Source organism: Embiotoca jacksoni, unplaced genomic scaffold (assembly GCF_022577435.1).
Source record: "Embiotoca jacksoni isolate LCO1_2020_lvr unplaced genomic scaffold, fEmbJac1.0.p SCAF_19, whole genome shotgun sequence".
NCBI lineage: Eukaryota > Metazoa > Chordata > Actinopteri > Embiotocidae > Embiotoca > Embiotoca jacksoni.
The window spans coordinates 9,313,324-9,337,562 of record NW_027185329.1 but is presented as its reverse complement, the minus strand read 5'-3'; the positions used below and the strand labels follow the sequence as shown (position 1 = coordinate 9,337,562).

At 39.7% G+C, this 24,239-nt stretch overlaps 1 protein-coding gene across 1 annotated transcript in view; it reads right to left on the bottom strand.

Moving 5' to 3' along the window:
* LOC138200594 (adhesion G protein-coupled receptor D2) overlaps nucleotides 1–24,239 on the bottom strand; it is a 91,455-nt gene that overhangs the window by 37,454 nt on the left and 29,762 nt on the right. The window contains exons 21-23 of the mRNA XM_069153405.1: nucleotides 8,976–9,017; nucleotides 4,256–4,309; nucleotides 825–969 (exon numbers count right to left, since the gene is read on the bottom strand). Of these exons, the coding sequence (XP_069009506.1) occupies nucleotides 825–969; nucleotides 4,256–4,309; nucleotides 8,976–9,017 (241 nt within the window). The remainder of the gene's footprint in view (nucleotides 1–824; nucleotides 970–4,255; nucleotides 4,310–8,975; nucleotides 9,018–24,239) is intronic.

Genomic DNA, 24,239 nt, shown 5'->3' with positions numbered 1-24,239 from the left:
TGAAAACATATATGTTTATATCTATATCTATAGCTCTGCAATTAAAGACAGCAACTGTTCTCTCTCCCCTGATTCCCTTTTTCTTTTGAATCCCATTAATCACTGTTACTGGAACAACTACAGTGGCCTAATCGCTGAAATTATTGCAGATAAACAATAACTTTAGCTTCTGTTTCAGCAGCTAAGGGGAAAGTTAAGAGAAGCTTGTATGACATTATTAATAACAATACAATAAGATGACGAGTTCTAAATTTTTACTCACTTATTGTGGTAATAGGGTATTTTAAGTCATATTTAAAGTATGGACCTCTAACCTTACCTGAAATTTTTCATCTGAAAAACCAAGATTGAGATTTACATTTTATGGGGGGGTCAAATTCACACATTGTGTGGAAACATCTGACCAAGACCAGCCCACGTACCATTACACTTGCCTGAACTTGGACCTAACTTCAGCTGTGAGCTGTTGCAGAGATCCCACATTTGACGTTTCTCAGCAAAAGAAACAACACATGTCTAAATTTGTTTCCAGGTCACAAACATTCTTTTTTTCGGTCATTGTTCTGTTTTACAGAATTTCATGCATTTTCCAGGACTCGAAAACTGGTTTAGTAGTGCCATGTTTTCCTGGATGCAGCGCACAGTATGAATAATTGCAGTGCTTGAAATCATATTTCCAGTATAATTTTTAACGAAAGTCATGATCGTCAGTACCAGTGAAAACTGTGTGCCAAAAAGACAGTTTCACCCCCACTGCGTTAATATAAGTTAGGCCAAAAGCATGACTTGCCTTATGGTTGAATGGTATTGATCGGACAGCTCACCTCTGGTCCTCTCCTCTCCCATACCAGGGCCTGGTGTGTTGCTGCAAGTGTCGACCTCCTCCTCCTGACTTGGAGTTGTTCCAAGTGGGAAACTGACAGGACGAGAGTTGGTAACTGAGCTGGATGGTCGTGAACTGGCACAGTTCTGTAACAAAAAGAGAGAGCAGTGTCATCTTGATCATTGTCGATGCACATCAGTAATTTATTTCTCTCATCACAAGAATTATCAGAGTTAAGATTTTGTCTCATATCTAGTGTGTGTTCTTTTTTGTTTTTATTATGTTTTAAAGTGAAAATAAGGTCAAATCGTTTTGCCATTAAACACAGTTCATTAAAATCAAATTCCAAATTAACACACTTGTGTTTTTTTATTACAGTTTTTTCTTTGATTGCAAATGGTAATGGACATTAAGATTTGATGGGCTATTGTTGGCTAATGTATTGTCCTTCCCACAATTTGAGCACCAAGGCTGAGCAGCTGTATGAATTTAACTCGGAGAGCGAAATTCAAACAAAACCCACTTGTTTGCAAAGCTCTCAAACAGACGGAGGGGCTTCGACAGGCTGCAGGCCCTCTTGCATTTCGTCCTGTATTTCTATCAGGCAGGAATGCCTCATACGGCAAACACTTAGAGCCTGCTATGCCAGCCTTGTGTATTGTTGAGGTACACACAAGAGGAAAGAGACGAATACATACACACGTTACTGTCAATAACTCCAACTATGCAGCCCCAGCAACAAAAATTAATGGCATTATATTTAAAGGCATTTATGGACCAGCCTCACAACATGCAGCTATTCGAAAGGTATTTTTGTTGTACAACAGAAAGAATGAAAAAAAAAAAAAAAAAAGAAACCTCAACTCTCGACAAATTCAAATCTTTTTTTTTTTTCTGGCAGACTGATTCCAACCAGCTCCTACATGTCGCCTCCTATCTTGTCAAAACTTGAATTAAGATCAAAAAATCTAATCCGCTTCCAATTCATATCTATATTTCAGTGGTGTCAGGGGCATGGAGTACTGAGGTGTGTGTGTGTGTGTGTGTGTGTGTGTGTGTGTGTGTGTGTGTGTGTGAGGGGGGGGGGGTAGTTTTTTATTTGGGTCCTGCAACTGACAGCTTTATTTCACAAAGCAATCTGGCTGTGTGTGTACAAGAGGGAGGTCAGGGTGGGTCAAGAGGTGTGTGGTCTCAAACAGGCGGGTAACACAGCTTAAATATGCTGTGTGTGTGTGTGTGTGTGTGTGTGTGTGTGTGTGTGTGTGTGTGTGTGTGTGTGTGTGTGTGTGTGTGTGTAAAACTGTACACCCGAGGGGCACGAAAAAAAAAAGCTGCGTATAAGACCCACGCTCATGTAATGTGCCACGGCAAAAAAGAGGGCTAAAGAGGTCAACGGTAGTGTGGAATTAAAGAAGGGACAGCGTGTGATTAGATTTGGCAGAATCTATATGAGACGTTGTCAAGGTTACGTGTGTCGTGTCCGCATACCAAGAGCAATATATAGTTAAATTGTTCCCACTCATTTTAAATGCTTTTCATGTTCTTGCCAAGTTATTTTAAATAGATTGAAACTATGTGTACTGTTTAAAAGACTGTAACGAATAAGGCTGGTATTGAACACGCACGATCATCCCAGAGATGTTAAACAATCTGACATGTCTCTGACCTTATCACGGCTTAACATTGGCTAATTTTAATGTTGAGGATAAAGGGTCATAAAAAGCACTACAAAAGTTACAAATGGTCTTTTTTCATTTACATAACCACTTTAAATCCTCAAATTGTTGCAGTTGCAGTGAATTATCCAACTGGGTTAAATCTTCACCCGCAAATAATACAGCATATAAACCCCTCTATCTCCGACAAGTGCCATTCGTCTTCAAATGACCCCATATGCAGTAACACCGCCAAAAGCCTCTTTATCCCTCACCCGGCAAGGCACGATACCCAATCCTATGTTTTACAACAAGGGGATATATAGGGGCATGTGCGGTCATCTAGAGCCAAATGTCTCCTATCTAACCACAGGACAGGTAGATACAGTGTGTCAGACAGAATTTATGGCACAAAACAGCATTAGCTAAAAACCGTCAGGCGGCAGTGATGGCTAAAAAACGCATTCTGGTAGCGGAACCCGGCGAGATTGGAAAATTGCCACCACAAGAGGGGAGAGGAAGCAGTAAAATGATGGTAAATGGGGGGGGGAAGGCCCTCACTGATAACATGAGCAGCCAATATATCAGATTGCACCTGGTAGCAAGCGACACCCCCTCATCCCCAACACAGACAGACAGACAGACACACACACACACACACACACACACACACACACACACACATTAATTTATCTTATTTATTTATTTTATTTCTTCCCATCCTCACAGTGTCCATCCCCGAGGTGGGGCTGGGGGGTCAAAACAGAGTAGGGGCACACTGAAATTTTAAAAATCAATCTCCTGTTCAGAAATGGTTTCATGGGGAGGGGGGGGGGGGGTATTGTAAAGTACATATGTGTGGGTCAGTGTGCAGAGGGAGGGGCAGGACAAAGTGTTGCTGGCCATAAAGCGTGACACAACAACCTGGGGGAGAGGAGTGGAGTTAATGTGATCGCTCATAAGGGACAAGATGCATTTTGTGCGTGAGGAGGTGATGCGCACTCGTGAGATGGTCGGGGATGAGAGCGGGTGTATGTCAAGCTGCTGAGGTTTATAACTGTATGTGTGTGTGTGTGTGTGGTGTGTGCCTGTGTGTGCTGGAGGCTTTTAACTACTTTTAAAGTGCTTTGCGTTGGCTAAAATCGTCTTAGACACACGCACCCCCCCCCCCACACACACACACACATATATATTAGCACACAAACACACACAAACACACACATACACACACACACGCAGCATCACACAGTTTCAGCCAAACAGCAGCGTCCAACAAGGTATAAATACTGGCCTGACACTTTAATGTCAGGGGACGGCTTGTCCTGGATTAGAAACTTGTAACCCACCGCGGAGCTTGACATTGCTGGGATGAAGGTGCTGCGATGGGGAGAGTGAGGAAGAGAGGGAGGGTTAGGGGGGGGTAGCTATTATGGAGGGTCTATGTTTGATGTATAAGGGCATCTAACATGGACTGTCGACAAGTGAGAGGCTAGCAGATGTACAGTGCTGCCTTGCGGCCAGCTTTCATTGGCATTGCTGGAGTGGTAATTTTATTTTATTTTTTCCCATGAGAAGCAAAAGCTGTAAGGAAAATTGAGTCGGTCACACAAGTGTTTTTCTGACACTCTCTCTCTCTCGCTCACACACACACACACACACACACACACACACACACACACACGCACACACACACGCACACGCAAGCGCACGCACACGCACACAAAGGCATAGCCACCAGCATACACACTCGTTCACAGGAAAATGGAGGATTACATACTGAAAAATTAAGAGCTTTTCTCCTCTCCTTGATCCTGTTGACCGTGCTTCGAACCTGAAAGAAAGAGAGAGTGAATGGCGGAGAAGGAGATAAGTGTTACAGCACTCAATGCAGCACGCTTATAAGGAATTTAAACAAAGCATCTTTCACAGCAAACACCAGCGAGAAGTGTAAAATGGAGAAAGGAGAATAAAATGTGGAAGAGAAGTAACACATTGCGAGGGTTAGTTTGCAGACACTGACTGTGTGTGTGTGTGTGTGTGTGTGTGTGTGTGTGTGTGTGTGTGTGTGTGTGTGATAGGGTGTTCCAGTATGTCCCAGTGGCTAATGGGACTTGAAAGTGACACATAGAGCTGGCAAACTAAGGAGACGACTTCAAGCTATCATCTGTCAACACAGAGCGCCGGGACCAACAAATGGAGCTATTGGAGGAGAAGGGACCGCCCTAGCAGAACAGATTACATTTTTACACTCCAGATGAAACAGTGTACTGCACACCTTCATTTAACACATACAATACCAGGCAAGGGTTTCACAGATGTTAGAGATGCACGGTATACATACATTTAAATTCACCATATAAATCTAATCCACAATCCTAATTTATAATTTACCTGTTTATTTACCAAATTTTCCCCCAAAATTTCCAAATACACTTTTAACATTCATTCTTTAAAGTTATACAATATTATAAGTCAGTGGAAGTTAATGCCGGAATAAGAACCCAATAATTTGGAGGATTTTTAATTATGATTTAAAATATAATGACGCAGGTGAATACATTTTTGTTTCTGAATTTTTTAGATTGGATTTGTAATTAAACCAAACAAAGTTCTATGACTAATTAGTAATATCAACAAATGTTTCATGCATTATCGCGTAATTAAAATCACAATATATAAGATAATAATCCAGCAATTCAGTTCATTGTTTAAAACTCTGTCAACCTAAAAAATGTTACATGTAAAAACTAAAACCAATTTTTGTTTTGTTTTTATTTCTTTAAAAAAAAAAAAAAAATCCTCGCAACAATATGGTCAAATCAAATTTAACCGATCCCTCAGTTATAGGTTCATGATAATAATTCAAAACTTAAAGTATATACTAAAATTGCTTTCACATATTTTTAAATAAGGCTATAGCAGAAAAGAAAACATAATGTCTACACACACATACAAAGCCTATTAAAACTCAGAATTTGTTCTTTCATTAATATTAATTTACCTGACATTATTCTTTATTTTTTTAAAAAATATAGATTTTTTTTTTTATTAAAACATCATATAAATTAAATGACTCGCCAATTGTTACTGCAAACAACAAGAGGACACCTATCTATTTATTAAAAAAAAAATGCAAATGAAGAACAAATTCAGACAACTATGTGAACAGCAGGTATGACTTAGTTACTCAGTAGTTCAGTTATGTCGGCTGAAGTCTTTCATGAAAGGCCTCTGGCATTTATGAGGTCTATATGTATGTGTGTGTGTGTGTGTGTGTGTGTGTGTGTGTGTGTGTGTGTTTGTGTGTGCGCGCGTGCATGCGCTTGTGCACATTGTCAGCACTAACTGTAAATTTGTAGCGGCTGGGCACTCATCACTACAGCCCATCCCAGCCCGGCCCACAACGTTAGTGAATATGCATTATGGCTTATGGCTTCATTAAGTCACAGCGTATTATAAATTATGACACCACACCGAACACACACACGCACACACAGTCTCTGAGACAGCATGTGTATACAAAGGATGTTTTGCATACATACCACTGCTGAGGGGCTACATAATGAAGAGAGCCCGAGCCTCGTGACAAGGCAGGAATCAACAGTGCCAGCATCATGTTTCCAAAACCCTTTTATTATTTCTGACAAGAGCCTAAGAAGGCCTTCTGCGCGGTGCAGATGTTGGAGAGACACCATTTTAACATTATTTAATGCAGAAAATAAGACTTTGGGATTTCATGGATATCAAAAGCAGCCGGCGTGCTGAGGCAATTACATGACACAACTTAATTAATCATTTGACAATGAGGGGAAGGGCATTGTTTTAGATGATCGTTATGTGTTTAAGGGGTTTTGCGCACACTCAAGGTTTCAAAATGATGCAAAGCATGGTTCCCCATGTAAATGCGCGCTAAGCGATTACCATATGAAAGCAGTGCACCCGACAACACCTGCCGACATCCTTGGAGCTGATGGAAATAAAAGGTCATCAAAGCGTGGGATTACAAGGTGACCACCAAGGAAAAGCTAATTACAATGAATAATGGAAAGCTACTGTCAGGTAATTAGCAATTAAATTGTTGCATTTTGAGCGTAATAGCGGCAGATGCAGTTTCTCTTCCATACCATGTTGGTAATTATTCAGCCTGGAAACCAGCCTCATGAATGGAGCATGTTCTGACTTTCAGGCACTAGTTAATTCACCTCCTTACTTTAGCATATCAAAGTAAAAATTCTTCACAATAAGATGGTTAAAACCTCATTTGTTCTACCGGATAACAACCAACAGTAACTTTACAAAGTTCTTACGCAGAGCAGCCTCGTTCAGTTTTGTTTACCTGCTATGTGTTATATTCGATGTTAGTTACAATCCTTGTTAAAACATATGCCCGAGACAGAGCTTGAAATCCCTTAGCATCGCATATCATCCACTACAACTTTTCCGCCCTTATTAATTATATCTCTAAGCCGGAGATGTCCATCAACCCCTAGAGTAATGGTTTATCTGCACTTCTTTGTGGACTGATGCATGCAATGCCATAATAAAAGGGTAGGTTATCATTACCATCCATTAAGACTGGTCATTTTAAATGAATACAGACAGAATAATTGGCCTCTCTTTGCCACTGTGATTACAGGAAAGAAACAAAACAAAAAAACTTTTGATTATTCCCATTCTTTGTTTCTGTGATTTTTCTACTATGCAAACTTTATTTCTCTTTAGGTATCAGGGAGGATAAAACCTGAAGCCAACAGTGCTCTATGTCACACTTTGAAGAACAAGTTAAAGATACAAAATAAAAGACAAGCAGGGTGCGACAGAACAAAAGGACCCCCGACACCCCCCGCCCCCTCCTTTCCCACCCCAGAAGGTAATGAAGGTTAACAGGAAGAGAAATGTGTAAGATGTGAAGAATGGCAAGATTACAAAATGTATTCCCCCAAATCTTAACACAGAAGTGTGGTCCTTTTGAAAAACTGAACATGTACACGAGCTACTCACAAGCTATGAAGACTTCAGGGTCAAGGACAACTTGAGTGTAAGAAAATGAATTCCCAAGCACTAAAACAGCCACTTAAGCAAGAATGCAGTGTTGATTTATTTTACAGTGTGAAGGGTCAGCCTTCCCTGGCTCTGCATTGTCAGTGCATTGCCTATGACTCAGGGACAGCTCATCATGCTCCGCTCTGGAGAAGAGGTGAATAATGAAAATGAAAAAAAAAAAAAAAATCAAAGAACTAAGGAAAAGGACAGAAAATGCACATGTTTAAGGAGAGACATTTTTTGGATGCTCATTCGGACAAACGTGAAGAGGACAGAAAGTTGAAATAAAGGGGTCAGGAGAAATAGATGAGAAACAGAAAAGAGAAGAAGACTAGGCGACTGTACTGTATATTCAGTTAAAGCAACAAAAGGTAAACGAAAGATGCATTATGTTTGTATTCAACGGAGGTGAAGACTAGTCAACCCGGGTTCATTTCAGCCACAGAGAAGACAGCCTGTTAGATTTACTTTGGTCCATTGTATTCACATTCCAATTTACAGGAGGACAAAGTTGTTACTGCTTATTATTATTTATTTTTTTAGATGTGACGCTAAACTGAAAACAAACTTTTGCGATGACATTATATCCTATTACAGATATTTCAGAGATTTTGGTTTAAGCAAAATGAGGTCTCAAAGTCTGAACTGTGATAAACCTTTTTAGACATTGTTTATATTTTGGATTTTAACTTTCCTCTTGAAGTTTGGAATGGAAGGTGTCTAAAAATGAGAAATAGACCACACATTCAGAAAAAAGTGCTGCACTTTAAGCAGGTGCTCAAATGCAATATCACCTATGCACATCTAAAGTTAACCTCATTTACATCGACTAAGAGCTGCATCTGACCAAGAGTGATTTTCATGACTTGAGTCTCATCCATTAAATCGTATCTCTGCGTCTCGACACTCACCCACTCTCCACCCCCACGCAGCTAAGCCGTATCTAAATGGTAATAACGCAGCATCTCAATATGATATTTCCTCACTCCTTCATTGCATATTGCTGGTTGCATATTGTTTTTCTTTTTTTGTCCTACTACGGCTGCTGCTTGGGGCCCTGCAGAGCCCCTGGCCAGCAGCTTTGTCAGGATGCTAAATGGAGGGCCGTGAGTTTAAAAACTTAAAGAGGCAGTGAAATATTAGCCAATGTGGGTGAGGAATGAGTGGCTGAGAACCGCTGCGTGTCAGTGTTAAATGGTCGGACTCGGATGCATATAAGTTAGTCCAAGCATGAAGGGCAGTGGGACGCTTGCGTGGAAACGATCCCCCCCTCTCCCCCACCCTCCACACACCTCCCCTCGCTCCCATCCCTCTTCCCATCCACAGACGCACATTCACACACACACACTCGTACTGTCACACCCCACCCACACAGCTTTTAAGCAAGGAGCCCATCAGAAACTTGTCATTTCTCTCATTCACTCCGACAGCCTTGAGACACAATGCAGACTTACCTCTGTGTTGTACACCCCATATATCAGAAAGATGAACAGGCCCTGCAAACACAGACAAAGAAAGAGAGAGAGAGAGAGAGAGAGAGAAAGAGAGCGAAAGAAGAGGAGGACAAAGTTGTTACTGTTGTTTTCTCTCTTATCTTGTTGTAAAAAAAGCAAAGATCAAAAGTAATGAGTGGAGCGACATACACTGGTAAGGTTGATTTGTACTCTATCCCTGCTACAAAGAACTGAAGTAGACTGAAGTGAAAAGTAATGAGAGAAGAAGTAGGACAACTTTTCCAAACTGGGCCACCTCTGTAAGGCTCAGCTTGCGTTTGTTTCGTCTACAATACTCCTGCTCCTCGTTCCAGGCTGCACTGAGCCATCAAAGACTCAAACCCAAGGTTCCACACAGCTTTATTGAAATACAACATTTCTCAAGTGCCTGTGTTCATACTATGTTCTTAGACACACGCACATGTATGATTGAGTACGAACAGACACACATTGAGCACAGAAAATATATACAGAAAAATAAAGTCCATGCATTCATAAATGCCTGTAACAGACAAAAATAGTAAATGAGAAAATAAAAACAGCATTAACACACACACACACACACACACACACCCACACACACACACGTACATAAAGAGAGCAACCCAGGCCAGACGGGACTATCAAGGAAAACCATTGGAGGAGAGCGGAGAAAGAGAGAGACAGAGGCAGCATAATGAAAAAAATGACACATAAAAGAAAATATTTCATGTTCACAAAACTCCCCGGCTAGTACCCAGGGCCCAAGAATGCCATGCCCTTGGATGCATAAAGGCTGTACTTTTGGTCACAGAAAAACAGCAATTCTTTCATTCCAACCCATTGTGGCATCCACTGAATGTACAAGCTGTGCATTCGCCTTCAGGCCATAATGTAATCCTGTTGCCTCAATGAAAACAGTGAGAACAACATCCTCAGAGCCCTGATTGAACGGTGCCACAAAAGATCTACCGAGAAAAATAAAAAGGCAGATAAAATCCTATAAATTTCAAGGCTGATAGATACAGTTGATTCTGTGATAAGAAATGAAAAGAAAGTCGATGTGGGTCTAGCTAATACAACAAATAAACTTTTAAAAGTACATCTCTCCCTTTTCACCGCTAAGAGTGTGTTTGGGTTGCTTCATCTTTAAACGAGGGTAAGGACACATCCTGCAGACAGGCAGGCACAACCTGGTCAGTGCATCAATCAAGTCGAGTTTGGAGCATCCAATTTTTGCCAGAGGGAGATCTCAATGCATCACCATTGACAACATGATTTGGGGGCCCATTCAGAGTGACAGGGCGACGCTGACGACCTCTAGCCCGAGCTACTGCCCATTCACCTCCTACTGGCCACTCTTTTTCCTCCAGGGACTGAATTGCCTTGTCTGTCGGGCTGTCAGGTGATGTCTCAGGACATCCATCCTCTTAAAACTGACAATTCCACTGCTCTCTGACTTGCTAAAGAGAACAGTCATAACAAGGAATCGAATGCGGAGATCTGAGACCTGTGATTCTTTCTCCACACCTCTTGTTTTTGATTGCATTTAATTTTCGTCACAATCCAAACTAATAATATAACAGAAATTAATTAAAGATAGGAAAAAAATAAGAAAATATATCCCGAGCACAATAAGAACATAAGGGCATTGATGGGGTTAATACCAGTGACTAAACAAGTACTATAGAGTTGAGATTTCAGGCTTTTAAAACTCCTTTTTTTTTTTTTTTTAAACTATATTGCCATGATGACAAACATTACACAAGGAAGTACTTTACACAACACATTTCAATTCATCATTTTAACTCAAAACATTATCTTTTCCGAACCAAGTGAATTTTGTGCTAAAACCTAACCAAGGCGCTAATTTAGGAAACACTCCTTTGGGAAGGAACAAACGACCATATGGTTATATAAGTAGGACGCCTTGTTGGTTCTTTTTCAGTGTACTTCATACACAAGTATAAACAAAGGGGTAAGGCCACTATAAGGTAAAATATAACTTTTATTTCATGTAATTACAATCCAAACATATGATGTTGATTGACAATTTTTTAAAAGCACACGCGCAATGTTTAGAATGTCTGGATGCACACAGTGGTCGTATAGTCTTTTCACACAAAGATATACACAAACAAGCATGCACACACGTACAATAACAGACAGTGGGTGGTTAATTTGCAGCACAGACTCTACTGTATTGCATTAGAATTGCAATTCCCAACTTATTGTTGCAATTTGATTATCATGTTTTTGATCATTCCTCTTATTTGTAATTAATCTTTTGTTGTGTAGGGAACAAAGTGGGAAGAACATACTGTGCACATTAGGAAAAATGATCTATTAAAACCTAATTGAGTTAAAAATAAGTGGCAGCACAACAATAATGATGGATTGTTTAAAATGTTAATTCATTAATATTATCACTAAAAACAAACAGACACGAAAATGGGGCGCATTATTTAAATGCAAGTGTGCTTTTCTAAACTCAGTCCTCTTTCTTTTGAACTCGGCGGAAAATGCTACAAATTTATGCAAAAAATGAACACAGTTGCTTTCAAAGTATTGCTGTACAGTACATCAAACAGGGGAGCATAAATTAATTAGCATCCCACTAATTAGAGAACAATTGTATGTTTAAAAAGTTAAAGCCAACAAACACTGTGTTTGACCAAAAACATTATCACCCCAGAGAGATGTGCTATGCTGCAATGCAAGACAGAAAATAGCATTTATTTAAATGAGCTAACACCATCCTTCTCATCAGATGCTGAGAGCTTTGTGTGAGAAAGCAGACAGAACAAATCAAAGTCAGAGATTGATTGACTTTTAAGAACTTTAAGTCGAAACATTTCAAGTAGTGGATGAAACCCTGTTACTGTTCATCACTACCTGTTTGTAATGTTAACAACCTCCTCTTGGAAATGTACCTCTGATAATTGGCTTTGCAACTGGTTATATTTGTAATAAAAGCTTTATTCCAGTGTTTTTTTTAAGTGTGTACTTCGTAGGTGAAATTAAGCTCATCATCCTCAAATGTCAAAAGTTTGAGATCTTTGGCAGAAAAATAGATGTAGATGATCTCCATGAATCTATGTGTATCATTAGATAAAACACAGTTTGAATTTGCTGTTAACTGAATCAGATGAACTGATCAGAGGCCTTTCACACATTTAGTCAGTTTATCTAATGAGGTGACAAACTGAATGAGTGGGCACGAGTTCAGTGTTTCGCTGAAGTGTACTTTCTACCGAACACAAGGCTGATGTTTATATTTGTAGCTGCCAGGATCGCACCTGTGACCTTTCATTCACAATTATTATGTCTAATCAACGGCAGGTAACAACCAACATGTAAAGGGCGGCAATCTAATATTTCATTTTTATCATATTATTTTAACATATATTTCATGAGGAAAAACATGCAGCATGCTTTTCACTCAACACAACAGTGAAATCTAATCTGCCTCGTAAATTGTACAATCCTAAAAAAAGTAAAACCCTGAATTAAAAAATGTAACATATATTAATACTGACTACTAATGTTTTCTAGAAGTTGCTGTGAGCACACAACCTCTTCTACTGTTCATATTACAAACATGATTTGAATTTGCAATATGGAATTTCAGCTCATTTTATTCGTGAATACTTTACCACAATTAATTACTTATTAATTACGTATCACTCCATATGTAACTTGTTTAACTTGTGTTAAACAGGGTAAATAAAGTTACAGCTATAAGATAGATACATTTTCTGCCTCTGATACTCAGGAATAACAACCTTGCATATGTCCAGCAGTCACACAAACCTCCACAACAAGCTTGACAGTGAACCCTGACATATCCTTGTTAAACCCCATTCATCAGCCCAAAGCTTCCACAGCACATACACTGTATATTGTCTTAATTTTGACAGTGACCACACTGTAGTGGCACTATAGAGAGGTTCTGTCTCCTCATTTCCTCATTATATTGTGACGTTAAGCAAAAATTGATTTTATTTTTCATCTCTTTTGCTCTGCAGTCACTCCCTCTGACACGCAAGCACTGCAGTACCAACACAAACAAATGCACATCCACAGTGTTAGACCCAATACCTTTCTGTGTTACAAATTATTACAAATTCTCAGCGAACAATACCTCTCCACCCTCCCCCCACCCTCCCCTCTCTCTCTCTCTTACCTTTCAGCACCCCCATTTCCCATCTCCATCAACCTCCCCAATTGTGTAGAGTTAGGGAGCTGAGCGCTGGCAGGTAAAAATCTCAGAAAACAGCAAGTTTATGACATCGTCCTTGAGAAACAAATTTTCAATGTACAGATATGAAAACTATGATTAAGGGGGAAGGGCAGTCTCTTGGCAAGGAGAGAGGGACTGGCAGGGCAGCTTTTTCTTTCTAGCTGGGATATATTGCTTCTGTCAACTTAGTGCTTCCTTTTGTATGAGAAGAGGGAAAAATGTTAACATAAGGTATAATGACAAGAGGCAAAACGACTTTTGTTTAACAACAGTTTCGTTTTTGCTTTGTTGTTGTTTTTTAAAAGAGAAAAATTGCATCTAACCAGACCTTGTGTGAATGAAATTTTGTCATCTGCCAATCGTCATTGTTATTTTTATTTAGTACTAAACATGATTTACAGTAATGCACATCTGTATATGATTTGTAGTAAATGAGAAATATTAACGTATTTAATATTAACTAAAAACTGTAATTGAAAAAAAATGTCCTTCACTGGTGTGGCACACAGTAAAAAGTTATCTCAGCAAGTTTCCATCTTACTGTTCCATGTCTAAATGAAAATACAACAGAAACTCGCATCAGAATGTGACAGCTATGTTGGTCCACAGCAGAAAAACATTAGTTTTACAAGAATGGCTCTAAAATTTTGATGTTTTTCTTGACCTATTGTTTCATGCTTTCATGCACCAAAACCACATGGTTGAGTTTAGTAAAAAAAAAAAAAAAAAAAAAAAAAAAAAATGACACACATAATTACACTACATAAGTTATGCCACTTAAAAAAAAATTCAAATAGATTTTTACTTTCATGTGAACTCAGACACTGCTCTATACTCCATCACATGACCTCCTTCTTTGATAACAGTCTCAAACGTCACTAACTCCGCAGTTTCAGCCCTTCATGTGAAACGAATACATTTTGCGCTGTCGACCAATGCAGCAATTACACATTTTAATGTGAGACAGGGCTGTGAAAATACATGCTGCATTCTTTCATCAATGAAATAGCAGCAATTGTAAACCACATGTTCCACACAGTCTTTAGGAGAACTTTAGGCGCTGTCATTGCTTAATGTCAAAAAGGATTTATATTTGTCCAAACAGACATAAAAAAATCTAAATAGATATACTTTTCAAAAATGACATCTTCCCATCAGAGCGGCAGCTTTTTCTTCAGCAACTGAAGACCACAACCTCCACATGCTTTGAGAGAACTCCAGGCTCCGGTGTCACCCAATGCCAAAAATGAGAGCTATTTGAACAAGTTAGACCCGACGTCAAGTATCCTCGCCTAAATTCAAACACACAGAGACACTTTTCACAAATAGAGCTATCTGCATCTCCACTTGGCAAAAAAGGGGAGGAAAAAATTCTGCCCTCACACCTGGTAATCATTAAGGAAATGAGAGACAGAAGAGGTTAAAACGCTGTGATGGGGGAAAAGAAAAGAAATTCACACTTCTGCGCTGGGACTTGCTAATGTCTCTGACCCCTCCACGCATAAACAGTTTAATTAACATGTATACATAACTTTCACTTTAACTGCTCATGGCATGTCAAATCAAAGTGTCTGTCAAAGCTGTGAAATGGGGAGTTGATACTTTGCAGGTCCTCAGTTCAAATCCAACTCTGTGTTAACGGCTCCAGCTGGCTAGAGAAGCTGGCAAGAAGACATGAAGGCATACAGACAGGCAGGTAGACGGGCAGCCTGCCACTCTGTCAGTTTGATGAGGTAAACACCTCCCGATAAAAGCTTTGTAACACCCAGCCCCGCTCAAGCTGCACAGGAGGAAAGACTGCATGATGCTTTCAGTGGAAAAAACAAATACCAACCAAACACAGAAGATCTCAGTGCAGTCGAACAGGTTTTAAATATCTGGGTGGCATCAACATCACTGAACTTGAGGTTGACCATATACACATTTTAGTGAGCGTTGTATATATTACTGGTGCAAATTCAGACAGACACCTTTTGACATATATCTTAACAATCTCAGCGCACGGCCTATAGCGGATGGCCCGAGTGTTTTTATGGTGTGTCAGAATCTACTTTTACTAGTCTAATGGTGGAGAATCTGAGCGCAAAGTAAGATGCTTTGTTCAAAGTTCTGAGATATTGTATTCATAAGTGTATTTTCGGTGTAACATTAAATAAACCAATCAGGTGACCATACACCTTGGTGAATTTGCCAAGTGATGGGAAGGAAAGCTTCTCTGGAGAGGAAACAAGTCTGCTCGCGTGTGATTGAGCAAATTGGCATACACAATAATAAACGTTCACATTGTAATTTTTGCATACGTGTGCAGGTCTGCACATCCTGTAATGCACCCTTAAAATAACAGTAAAATACTGCGCCACCGACCTAAGACCAGGTTTTTGTTTGTGAATCCCGCAACTGTTTTCCCGCTGCTTCAAGATAACAATGTGCCAAAAATTGTCCAGATCACATCTCATGTTAAGACCAAATGCCCATGGGTGCTAAGATTGCTAAGACACAAGTACATTTCCTAAAAAGCATGAGCACTGGACAGGAAAACGACAACTGTGTCTGTCCGACACCAGCAACACTTGCATTGTGTGTCGTGCTACTTTGCGACAGGTATTAGAAGGAGCCCATAGTGTAGAGTGGCATTTGAAAATTGTTCACCACATTCTCAATTATGTTGAAGTTAGCTAAAGATTTTCTTAACCTTGAAAGGGAAGAACTGAAATTTTAATCTCTGATTTATGTCCTATTTGAATATTTTCACATTTAAAAGTTTACACTGATGTTAAAACATCCACCTATAATTTCCATCCAGTATCATTACATTTTTCAGTTCTCTTCACTATGACACATTGCACTACAGACTGTGTGTGTGTGTGTGTGTGTGTGTGTGTGTGTGTGTGTGTGTGTGTGTGTGTGTGTGTGTGTGTGTGTGTGTGTGTGTGTGTGTGTATGGGGGGAGGAGGGAGGGGAGGCCCAAGTTTTCTTCCTGTTTCCATCCTGTTGTCCATTATGAGGGAAAGTGGATAAGTTATTCTTCGAGAAGAGCTATTAGGATTCCCTGTTTCTTTCCCACACACACATCCAGTCAGTTGGGCTGTCACATTGAGAAGGGGACCCCCAAGCCAGCCTGCCTCTACGGGGTGTACAGCTACAGAGTAAAGCTGAGAGTGTACACACACACACACACACACACACACACACACACACACACACACACACACAAACACACACACAAACAGGCACACACTGAGGCCAGCAGCAACACTAGGACTGGTGTGTGATGGCTCAGGAGAGGAGGGAGAGTTATTAGCTTAGCCCTGAACCACCTACTTAATATAGGGGCCGGCGGTGATCGCTAACAGAGCCTGGCAGAGGTGACAGCTTTTGGCCCTGCTTGAGGAAATCCAATTGAAAAGCAGCCAAGAGGAACAACAAGCCCGAAACAGATGTTGCTCGCTACCACCGGTGCAACCTGGGTACACACAACCCAGCGGCAACAAACCGCGATGGCAAAACTGACACACAAGCATACACACAGCGGACACAGAGAGGAGCACACACACATCTACTATAAAGCCACATGAAACTGTGGAATAACGACATGTACAAGAAAAAAAAACCGGCACAGAAACTGTCCAATAAAGAACATGTGGCACACAAAGTTCACTTTTGTTCCCCTTCCTTGTATCGCAATTGCCATTTTCATAATCTGACTTTCATCCTGACTGTGTATTATTGTTTTAACTCGGTTTTCACATTTTTAATGTTTTAGAAAACCCTAATATATCCACTATATTTTAAAAATAAATACCAATATAACAAGCTCTAAAACCCCTCAGACACACAATCAGTGTTGCCAGTTTGACCAAGGTTGCAGGAAACTGGCCACCAGTGCTGGATTTAAGAATCCTAAAATTAAAAATATATTACATTAAAATTTAAAATAAAAATACCCAACTTAACCCACCCAGCACACAAACACACACACATAGTGGGCATTCCCCTCCAGTTTAAACATGATTTAAGGATCCATAAACTCTTTCAATCCAAGGTTACTTTTTTTTTATGCTGAAGCACAATATGCTCTGGCAGCTACACCTAAAATTAAATTAAGAGGAAAAGTAAAAGAAAGAAGAGTTCATAAGTCTGTTAAAAACATTTGTGTTGATTGATATTTTTACAGAAAAGTCACCCACCCAACAATCCATCCATCAATCCCCCCCATCTTTTTTTTTTTTTTTTTTTTTTTTTTTTAACGTCTGGTCGTGCATCTCAATGAAAACCACAATACGCAGGCCCTCAAATCATTACGGACCCTTGCTCCAATATTAATTGAGTCGGGCAAGGCTGACCATGCCTTAGTTATAATAACATTCATTTATTTTTTTTTCTATTGCTGCTACTGCAAAAGAGCATTTGGGGGGTGTGGAGAGAGAGAGAGAGAGAGAGAGAGAGAGAGAGAGAGAGAGAGAGAGAGAGAGAGAGAGAGAGAGAGAAGACAAGGGGGAAAAATGGGCTAAAATCAATTGTGACACATCTTTATTACCAGTCGATGACAAATGACGGCACATTTACCATTGCTCTGGCATCGTGTCAGTGTGTGTTATATCGATTTTACATCAGACGGACAAATGTTATTGATGAAGTGCCCGAGAAACAGATGAGCACTCTATTTTACTTGTTTTTACGTTTAAATAAACCAGAATGATAGAGAATGAAGAACGTGAAGGGCTTGAAGTGGATCTTTCCATTTGCTAATCCACAATTTAAAAAAAAACCAATTCTTTAAAATGAACTTGACGATGAGGCATGTACACAAACCGGGCCTGTTGCGAGACCAGCGGGAGTTAGTATACGCCCTGAAACTGATCACACTGCACACATGTGGTAATGTGATGGGGGAGTGGTAAAGAGAGCACGAGAAAGAGAGTGAACTGTAAACAAACTAGCTTTTAAACAAGACAATTTAGAGTTGCGTGTCTTAGGCGCCAAGAAAAACACAGCCATGGAAAACTGATACAAACTTTTAACACATGGGTCAAAGCAGGAGTCTTTGAACTGTTGAGGGAAAGCACGCTGCCAGTGCGGAGAGCTGTTTAATTAAAAATACTTAGGTATCCAATGGGCTTTTCTGGGGCACCCTCTTGTCAAATTGTATGTGATCCCGCTGTCAATCTTCCAAGGTGTTTTCTAATTGCATAGTTTTCCACTGACAGAGAGGAAAAAATGTTGGAGGAGAACAAGTCCTAAGAAACAGCAGCTCTGGACTGGATTGGTGTATCGAAACTGTACACATGGACACACACGTGCACACGGTACATACACTTGCATGTAAAGATGCTCTTTTGTACTGTAGAACTGCTCAGGATACTGACACTGACATATGTACTGTACAAACAGTATCAGTTTATACAGACAGTTATGTAGACAAGTGCACGTTCTCATATATGAATATGAATGCAATTTTAATGCAATGTCTGATACACACATGTACACCTGGTGTTAACATGCGATGTGAGTCTGAACGCATTATCGGAAATATGACATCCAATTCATAGGTCTTTGTATTTTCACCTGGTACTAAAAGAAAAATTAAAAAAAAAAAATCTCGATTATGCTCACATGATCTCAGAATGACAATTAGTTCGGTGAGCCTGGTGGACTTTACAGACACGCCACATCCCAGTCATGAAAAAGACAAAGGGTGGTCATACCATTAATTTATTTGATGTAGTTTTTGTTCTGTGCTTTGTATGGAAATAATAGATAAACAGAAAACTATTAATGGGGCTTTTTTTGAAAGCATTTTTGCTTTACTTTTGGTGACTACAAATTATGCACAGCAGTGTATTTATACAAACACAACAACCACCTGTTAAATCAAACAAGGGAATTCTCGCGAGTTGAATCTGTTCCCAGAACAAATAGCACGTATATATCCTGACACCTAAGAACCAATCTTTCTCAAACAAAATATCCTCAGATCGAAATGATGCAATATGTTTCATTTCCACTGACTCCAAAAACTACATGAATGAGTATCTGAAGAGACCTCTATAGGTCCAACACGTCTTACTCCTAAATGACAGAATAGGTCATTTGAACGTTGAGTCAGCATCATGGTAAAAATAATAAATACATGGCTAACATTGTGAAAAGGCTGCACTTTGGTTAGGTTTAAAAAAAAATAAAAATAAAAAAAATACTAAGACACAAACAGCGGTCTCCTGGTTGACGGTCCTGTTTGACCAATTGCACCCAAACCCCCTCCCTACATGGATTTTGTCACTCTTTACACTATGACACCTAGCTTCCTCCATTGCTCCCCTCGTAATTACTACAATCACTATAGGTCGCAATAAACATAAGTGAAGATCATTTTAACACACTTCAACAATCGATCATGTTGTTTTATGAATTTTCAACCATTTAAATTGTTTCCAGCAGTCTAACAGATTCCAGATATGTTTGCAAAATATGCATGCACAAATTAGCAATTTGCACCCGGAATTAATAATCAGTGTGTACAAACTACATCATACAAAACTGAATGTCTGTGACAATCAAAGAGTAAAACAAGCAGTGCTGGAACAACATTCAGTGTAGCATCCAAAACTGTAAGAAAGAGAAGATCTAGACAAGGACAAATGAAAGGAAGGTGACAGCGCATTTAATGTGAAGTGATTCATTTTGCATTTTGATGGGAATTAAAGGGAGCATTAACAGAAAGCTACTACATATGGGACATGTGAGTGTTTTTTTTCATCTGGCAGTGAGGAGTTTCATTGCCCCAGTGAATATATACCAACCTTAGCGCAGGCAACCAGCAAACACTAATTGTATTCTAAGTCAAGCACAACTCAGCCAAAGACACAGTTTCAAATAATTAAACTCACCATCTCTGTGGAGGTGAAAGACATTTTCATCTGGAGCCACATGTACCCCAATAGAGCCATTTTTCTGTGAAAGTAAGTCTAACATATGGGAACAAAAATGTGGAGGGATGTTTTTCCTAAAATAGTGTACCCTTTGCTTAGAGAACTATAAAATGTTTGCTCCTGGTGTCATTTTTTTGTGTGCATGTAAGCACTCCAGTTATCATATGCATCCATTCATAGGCATGAAAACGTTCTGAAATCACCTGAAAGATATGTGAACCCACAAATACAAACATCTGCACAGTAATATTTGAACAAAACAGCGAAAATTGCGACACTGGCAAGCCTGTGTTGCAGTGCCCTTGACTAACAATGACAAATAGATGCGATATGTAAAGTCTGAACAGGTTGCTTTTAGGTACCAAACACGAAAAACATTCCTGCTCCTGCCATTATGGGATGTATTTGCTTTCCTGTTTCTCAATTAAGGAGAGCCAAGCTAAGGTTGACGGCATCTGTCAAGATCATGACGGTAGGTGTGGTAGGATAGTGTATGTGTGTCAATACACAGGGAAAGACGCGGAGCGTTTTTCACTTAATTAGGTATTTGAATTGTCAATGGCTATTTTATTATTATTGTGCTGTATGTATGATCTTGTAAATATCAGCGATTCAAATGACGACATATATGTTGCCTGGGCATGACGAAATATTGTGCTTACAAATTATTTCTGACTGTAAGCAGATACATTTCTTTAATTCCACTGAGGGTTCTTAAAAATACATAACTACAAGAAAAAAATAAGCACAAAACAATGTCTTAAATTGTGTAGTCTTCTCACAAAGCAGCAAAAGCTCCACACTGTCACTGTCTATCTGCTTATGTTTTGTAGCCAATAAAAGTGGAAATAATTCAAATTCTGAAAACATTATGTATCTTTAAGCACTCTTAAGCAATAAAAAAGATATTCAAAAAAAAGGTTCCCAGATTTCAAATCAATTTAAAAAAAGTCTGAATTATTAAACTAAAATGAAAGTGGTCAGCAGCTAAGAAAACTACAGTGACAGTAAAATTACATCCAGAAATGTGCAAAAATGCACAATTTGAAAGAGGATCTGAAACGACCTTGTGTATGTATGAGTGTAATATTTGGGTCGTGTGCGTGGTTCTGCGTCTGTGTACCTGCATAATCCCATTTCTGTGTCTCCGTCTGTATCCATGTATGGGTGTATGTGTGTGCTCCTGCACCATGCACCACGGTGGCTGGGTGTATCCATCATGATAAACTGGCAGACTCGGCAACTGTCACATGCAATCACACTTCACTACGGTTCGCAGGACTTCAAAGTGAAAATGAATGGTAGTTCATCGAGATGAAGACTTCATATATCTTCGTTTTTTTGCTCTTTCTCTCTCTTTTATTTTTTGGAAGAGACTTGTATCTCCTCATCCAGCCCCCCTTTAGTTGTGACGATCTCTGTTTTTGTCACTGTCTGAAATGCATAATGGGACAACTGGATGTTGAAAAAATAAAGAGAAATAAATTACATCCAGAATTTCTTTAGGGAATTTAGATGTCAGGTTTTCACTTAAAACCTGACACACTAAACACTGAAAAGAAGATTTTTTTTTTTTTTTTTTTAGTTTTCACAAGATGTTATAAAGATTTAAAGTTTGCTTTTTGCAGCAACTATTCACTCTTAAAATTACATCTTCGTAGATAGTTTATGAGTCACAGTTGTGAGGGACTTAAAGCTGTATTAGGCTTTGTGTGAGCAGCAGAGAGCTCATGAGAGTCATGATATGATCAATATCCATCCAAAGGTTTGACAGAAACCGACCAACATGGACATACTAAAACATCGGTTTAAGCATATTAATAACCAAACTGTCTGTGCGTCTCTCAGACTGATAAACCAAACTTAGTTTACCAGTAAATGTGCCTGAGATCTTTGAGGAATTAAAGACTTGGCTATCGCTTTTCAATAGTGACACTTTCACACCAGGTACTTTGAGTTTATATTTACACTAAACATATTTTCCGTGTCATTTAAGTGTAGTGTTGATATGACGGTATAACATTTACTCATTTCTAAAGTAAAAAGAGTTCCAAAAGATAATAATTTTGCAGCAATAATGCAGCAACAGACACATAAACTCCATTCCAGATTTAAAAGTCAAACTGAACGTGGCACGTGTTAAATGTAATAATAAAATTTGCAACCACTAAAACGTCAAATGAGACATAATAACGTCGGTCCTGTAGCTGCTGCAGCTCTTCTGCACCACGGCACGGCTCGCCTTTAATATAGTAATGAGTCTAAAATGACACTGTGCTTTTAAAAAGTGAGAAGATCATGCTATAGGTCTCCCCGCCTTGCCCCGTCTCTCTCTGCCCTGGCCCAGGCTCTGCTCTCGTTCTCCAAGCTGTTTGATTGGCACATGCTTTCGCTTAATGAGGGATAATTACTAAGGAAAACAAGTGGGAGACCACATCTGCTCAGTGTAAAAAGAAGTCCAGGCCTGGTGCAATCTGTCAGACAGGGCTTTCAGGTTGTGCGTGTGTGAATGTTTTACCCACATTCTGTGGCCTCCCAGTCCAACACAAACCCTTGAGGACCCGCCCTCCTCCCCGTCTCGACGAGAAGCAGATTAATAGGAATCAGCATGTGACTGTAAACACTCAGTGGGAAGATTGTATATCTGTGCACGTTGACATGCATAGGAAATGACCCGGGGTATCTGTCGAGGGCTGGCCGGGGTCCACAGCAGGAAGGGCAAGAGGCCAGCGGGGACGATCAACATCAACATCCCAATCAGCGCCCTGCTGCCAGACCTGTTGTTCTCCAGCTCCCATCGACACTGTTTTGTTTACTTTCACACAATGCTGTACTGTAGCGGTAGTAAAACACACAGGTAGCCGCCCTGCTTCCCAGACACCTCCACACACTGCCCATAAATCATCTCTGCATGGGACATACCATGTGCTAAATGGGCTCTTAATGACCTGCCCGTGTCTACAGGTAGTTGTCTTGATTACATCCCAACGCTAATGGTGTCATGTTTAAATGGGGAAATCACAATTGACCTTATTTTCCAACATATATACATTTAAAAAGAGTGTCAGAAACCAACACTATACAAGTCATGACTGGGTTTGGTCATGTTATACTGCACAGTCAATCATTTGGTACACTTTCAGTCAACCAACTTTCAATATTGTGACTGTTCTGCAGATGAGAAATAGGCTCAGAACTATAGTGCGGGAACTTTACATACAAATTAAAGCCTGCTACATCAAAGCCCTAGCGAAACATATTGACATAATGCTGAGTAAACCTAGGACCACCAAATAAATCTTTCTACTTCACAGTGTTTGGAGTTTTAAAGTCTGGTGTTCCCACACTGACTGGATAAATTAAAATGGCCATGCTCGATGGTCAGAGCATGCACACCAGAGAATGCACCGCACAAGCCGGTTAACTTAACTTCCAGTTTAGCCCTGTGCTAATTTGAATGATTAAAAACAATTCAATCAAATATCTCTTCTAGACTTTCCAAAAGTTCTAGGATTGAGTGGATGAAATTCTGACAACGAAACGAGTCATTTACCGGTGATGTCTTTTGGATCATTTATGCATAATTTACCAACTGTTTTGCAGCCACAACAATAGCAACTATGGTACAGTAGATTTAACAATAGGAATACATTAAAACTGAGTAATGCCAGATTTAAGAACACCTGTCCTTTGCTTAATGGGGATCACTTTGATTTATTTTATTTCTCCTAGGTTAGCGCATGATAGCCATGTGTTTAATTAAACTGCACGGCCTCTCTCATTTTACAGACCAGTTTGTATGACAATTTACTAATGATTTAAACTGTTAAACTGATACAAAGCTGAAGAGCACACATATTTTCCATCTATAGAAATAACCACAGAGAAGAGAGTCAGAGCGTTTATTTGCTTTACCTTAGTGCAGCAACAAGAAAAGGGCTCACGTGTAAATCTGAGCCGATATTTGAAAGCCTTTTAACCTTCCGACACCCTCACACCCCTCCTAAACGCCATCCCAGCACCTCCCTACCATCCACCCTCTAAAAGAACAACAGGGCTTTTGCTTTCTTGCCC